At 42.7% G+C, this 4,957-nt stretch overlaps 1 protein-coding gene and 1 long non-coding RNA gene across 2 annotated transcripts; one reads left to right on the top strand and one right to left on the bottom strand.

Moving 5' to 3' along the window:
* The first annotated feature begins 512 nt into the window (after positions 1 to 512).
* LOC111531778 (alpha-galactosidase A-like) lies at positions 513 to 1,693 on the top strand. The gene is made up of 3 exons (XM_023199110.2): positions 513 to 712; positions 930 to 1,127; positions 1,397 to 1,693. Exons 1-3 carry the CDS (start codon positions 710 to 712, stop codon positions 1,685 to 1,687), a joined length of 492 nt encoding a protein of 163 aa, XP_023054878.1. The 5' UTR covers positions 513 to 709; the 3' UTR covers positions 1,688 to 1,693.
* A 2,022-nt stretch (positions 1,694 to 3,715) lies between these two features.
* LOC111532010 lies at positions 3,716 to 4,213 on the bottom strand. Its single transcript, XR_002728444.1, has 2 exons — positions 4,057 to 4,213; positions 3,716 to 3,788 (listed from the first exon to the last, which is right to left on the bottom strand). It is a non-coding gene; the product is annotated as an uncharacterized LOC111532010 (long non-coding RNA).
* Positions 4,214 to 4,957: the final 744 nt, after the last annotated feature.

Genomic DNA, 4,957 nt, shown 5'->3' with positions numbered 1-4,957 from the left:
ACGGCACAATGTCGGCTCACTGCAACCTCAGCCTCCCAAGTAGCTGGGATTACAGGCGTGCACTACCACATCTGGCTAATTTTTGTATTTTTAGTAGAGACAGGGTTTCACCATATTGGCCAGGCTTTTCTCAAACTCCTGACCTCAGATGATCCGCCTGCCTCGGCCTCCCAAAGTGCTGGGATTACAGGCGTGAGCTACCGCACCCAGCCTCTACAAACTTTTTATTCCATTAACTATATGCCTAGGATTTAAGTTTTCTTAATGTTTGATGGAGTCCTATGTAATTTTGCAGCTTTTAATTGTACTCATTAAGATCATTTTAGTTCTGATTATAGAAGTAAATTAACTTTAAGGGATTTCAAGTTATTTGGCCTACTTCTGAAGCAGACTTCTTACAGTGAAAATTCATTATAAGGGTTTAGACCTCCTTATGGAGACCTTCAATCTGTAAACTCAAGGCTACAAGTGCCTCCTTTAAACTTGACTGTTTTCATCTCACAAGGGTGTTAGTAGAAAGTAAACAGAAGAGTCATATCTATTTTCACAGCCCAATTATACAGAAATCCGACAGTACTGCAATCACTGGCGAAATTTTGCTGACATTGATGATTCCTGGAAAAGTATAAAGAGTATCTTGGACTGGACATCTTTTAACCAGGAGAGAATTGTTGATGCTGCTGGACCAGGGGGTTGGAATGACCCAGATATGGTAAAAACTTGAGCTCTCCTTGTTCAAGACCCTGCAGTAGCCTTGTTTCCTATTTTGACATTCAAGGTAAATAGAGGTAAAGTTCCTGGGAGGAGGCTTTACGTGAGAGTACTTAGAGCAGGATGCTGTGGAAAGTGGTTTCTCCATATGGGTCATCTAGGTAACTTTAAGAATGCTTCCTCTTCTGTTGTTTGAATTATTTCATTCTTTGTCTCAGTTAGTGATTGGCAACTTTGGCCTCAGCTGGAATCAGCAAGTAACTCAGATGGCCCTCTGGGCTATCATGGCTGCTCCTTTATTCATGTCTAATGACCTCCGACACATCAGCCCTCAAGCCAAAGCTCTCCTTCAGGATAAGGATGTAATTGCCATCAATCAGGACCCCTTGGGCAAGCAGGGCTACCAGCTTAGACAGGTAAATAAGGGTATATATTTTAAGATGGCTTTATATACCCAGTACCAAGTTTGTCTTGGGCCTAAATCTATTTTTTTCCCTTGCTCTTGATGTTACTATCAGTAATAAAGCTTTTTGCTAGAACCATTATTTTCAAAATAATGCTACAGCATCATTTTAATTTTTCCTAGAAGTGCTTGATAGTTCTGACATTAAGAATTAATGCCAAACTAATAGGGCCACTTATCACTAGTTGCTAAGCAATCACACTTATTTTCTTGGTTTTTCAGGGAGACAACTTTGAAGTGTGGGAACGACCTCTCTCAGACTTAGCCTGGGCTGTAGCTATGATAAACCGGCAGGAGATCGGTGGACCTCGCTCTTATACTATCGCGGTTGCTTCCCTGGGTAAAGGAGTGGCCTGTAATCCTGCCTGCTTCATCACGCAGCTCCTCCCTGTGAATAGGAAGCTAGGGTTCTATGAATGGACTTCAAGGTTAAGAAGTCACATAAATCCCACAGGCACTGTTTTGCTTCGGCTAGAAAATACAGTGCAGATGTCAATTAAAGACTTACTTTAAAATGTTTATTTTGTTGCCAACTACTACTTCCCATCCACCTTTTTCTCTATTCACTTTAAAAGCTCCCTTTCCACCAGGCTCAGTGGCTCATGCCTGTAATCCCAGCGCTTTGGGAGGCTGAGGCAGGCATATCACCTGAGGTCAGGATTTCAAGACCAGCCTGGCTAACACAGTGAAGCCCCGTCTCTACTAAAAATATAAAAATTAGCCAGGTGTGGTGGCGTCTGTAGTTCCAGCTATTCAGGAGGCTGAGGTAGGAGAATCACTTGAACCCGGGAAGTGGAGGCTGCAGTGAGCCAAGATCATGCCACTGCATTCCAGCCTGGGCAACAGAGTGAGACTCCATCTCAAAAAAAAAAGTTATATTTCCTTGAATAAAATTTTCCAAAGTTAAAACTTTGGTACTAAAACTATTAAACACGTATTTACTCATCCAGATACCCACCCCCCTTGTTGAGATTCTCTCCCAATTATCAAAATGTGTAACATATTTAACTACAAAGAGCTATAAACATCACTAAGACTGAAATGTAATAAGGATTTATAGGCCAGGTGCGGTGGCTTACGCCTGTAATCCCAACACTTTGGGAGGCTGAGTCGGACAGATCACGAGGTCAGAAGATCTAGACCATCCTGGTCAACATGGTGAAACCCTGTCTCTACTAAAAATACAAAAATTAGCCAGACGTGGTGGCAGGCACCTATAATCCCAGCTACTCAGGAGGCTGAGGCAGGACAATCACTTGAACACGGGAGGCGGAGGTTGCAGTGAGCTAAGATTGCACCAATTGCACTACAGCCTAGGCAACAAGAGCAAAACTCCGTCTCAAAATAAAAGATGTATAATTTGGAACTGTTAGGAGGCATTTTAATGAATGGTCATTTTGTCTCTTAAGATTCTTCCACCGAGTTTAGCCAGACATGGTGGCTCACACCTGTAATCCCAGCATCTTGGAACATTGAGATGGGAATTTCACTGAAGGTCAAGAATTCCAGACCAGCTGGGTAACAAAGAGAGACTCCCACCAAAAAACCAAAGTAGTCAGGTGTGGTGACAGGCACCTCTAGTCCCAGCTACTCAGGAGGCTGAGGCAGGAGGACCACTTGAGCCTGCAAGCTCAAAGCTGTAGCAAGCTATGATCCATACCATTGGCATTCCAGTCCACATGAGAGGGAGACCTTGTCTCAAAAAAAAAAAAAATTCCACTGGAGAGTTTCATACACCAGAGAACCTGTTCTTTGTAGTTATTTTGGCATAAATATGTCTACTTTAAAATGTGAGGGGGAATGTCAAAATGTTTAAGAGTGTAAGACCTGGCCGGGCGCGGTGGCTCAAGCCTGTAATCCCAGCACTTCGGGAGGCTGAGACGGGCGGATCACGAGGTCAGGAGATAGAGACCATCCTGGCTAACACGGTGAAACCCCGTCTCTACTCAAAAATACAAAAAAAAAACTAGACGGGCGATGTGGCAGGCGCCTGTAGTCCCAGCTACTCGGGAGGCTGAGGCAGGAGAATGGCGTAAACCCAGGAAGCGGAGCTTGCAGTAAGCTGAGATCCGGCCACTGCACTCCAGCCTGGGCGACAGAGCGAGACTCCGTCCCAAAAAAAAAAAAAAAGAGTGTAAGACCAAGTCCATAGACATTATTATATATATTACACAGCGTAACTGTGTCTGGAGAACAATGCCAACATTCTTTATTAAATTAACTATTATACCAAAGATCTGAGACTTAACTCTTAGCAAAAACATCTCATATTCACTATGAATGTGTTACTGACTTCTCACTATTAACCTGAAATGTGTCTACTCACATAACCAATAACCACTGCATAACGGCAAACTGCATCTCATAAGGCCCCGAGTGATTGAAGTGCCAAATTAGAAAACTGCAACACACGATGTGAACTCAACCAGTCAGCTTCAATCCAAAACAAGTAGTACCAGGAAGAGGCATAAATTTCCCCACAGGCGGAATTGTGTTGATGGCTCTAGCTTATTCCCTCCCAAAAGATGAATGGCAAACAAATGAACTGAACATAAACTCAAGATTTTATTGTCTTCATAATAAAAGATGACACTTAGAACTGGATCACTTGGCCCTGTAACAGAACAGAAACAAGTTGAGTTTTGTATTTTGCCATGAACTACTGCCCCATCAAGAACATTATCTGTTCCTAAAATGTTCACCATGCTGTTAAGCTTCCTCATTTTTCCTTTCCTCCTTGTAGCAGAAAACCTCACATACCTTTAGCTATAGATCTAGTATTTTTAGAGGATTACCCCTGAGCTCTATGCCACAATGAATGTTCACCTTTTCAAATAATAAAGCTATGAAAAATATTGCACCTTTCACCCGCAATTATATACCTTTCTCTTCTTATCTCCTCCCAGTTCAAAATGCTTGCATCTTTTAATAGCCAGCATTCTCTTAGATCTGCAGTTGGGCTCAACGCACTCAAGCCTTAGCACAATCTTCTTTGTAGTTTTAGCCTGGAAAAAAATTAAAGCCTTAATAAATAACTACAGAAGATCACTTTCTTCAAAAATGACTGCTTTAAATAGTACTCAGTGTACTCTTAAGCCATAGGGAGAAAATAATCTAAAAATCAGTGAATTTAAGAGAAAATGTGTAGAACTTGAGGACTAAAAAAAATAAAGGCTGGGCACAGTGGCTCATGCCTGTAATCCCAGCACTTTGGGAGGCCGAGGCAGGCAGATCACGAGGTCAGGAGTTCGAGACCAGCCTGACCAACATGGTGAAACCCTGCCTCTACTAAAAATATGAAAAGTCAGCCGAGCGTGGTGGCACGCATCTATAATCCCAGCTACTCGGGAGGCTGAGGTAGGAGACTCACTTGAACCCAGGAGGCAGCGGAGGTTGCAGTGCGCAGAGATCGAGCCACTGCACTCCAGCCTGGAGAGACAGAGCAAGACTCCATCTAAAAAAAAAAAAAAATCTATATAAAGAGAAAACGTGGTAATAGCAAAGATGGCATGTCATCGAGTTTGAATCCAAACCCCATTCAGATCAAACATCCTAAAGATTCCTATCAAATGGGCCACCCTGAACTTGTGGCCATTCAGCAGCTCTGCACAGTTCTTTAATCCCAACAGTTTGTGAGGCTGAGGCAGGAGAATCACTTGAGCCCAGGAGTCTGAGACCAGCCTGGGCAACACAGTGAGAACCCCATCTCTATAAAAGATCAATAAATTCTAAGACTACCTAGAATTTATGTGCATTCAACTGAATTATTTAACTCAAACTACA

Source organism: Piliocolobus tephrosceles, unplaced genomic scaffold, assembly GCF_002776525.5.
Source record: "Piliocolobus tephrosceles isolate RC106 unplaced genomic scaffold, ASM277652v3 unscaffolded_5422, whole genome shotgun sequence".
NCBI lineage: Eukaryota > Metazoa > Chordata > Mammalia > Primates > Cercopithecidae > Piliocolobus > Piliocolobus tephrosceles.
The sequence above is the reverse complement of the archived record's forward strand: the minus strand, read 5'-3'. Positions and strand labels throughout refer to the sequence as shown.

Coding starts and splice junctions, on each gene's coding strand:
- LOC111531778 (XM_023199110.2), top strand. Junction 1,128..1,396: donor AGGGCTACCAGCTTAGACAG/GTAAATAAGGGT, acceptor TTGGTTTTTCAG/GGAGACAACTTTGAAGTGTG.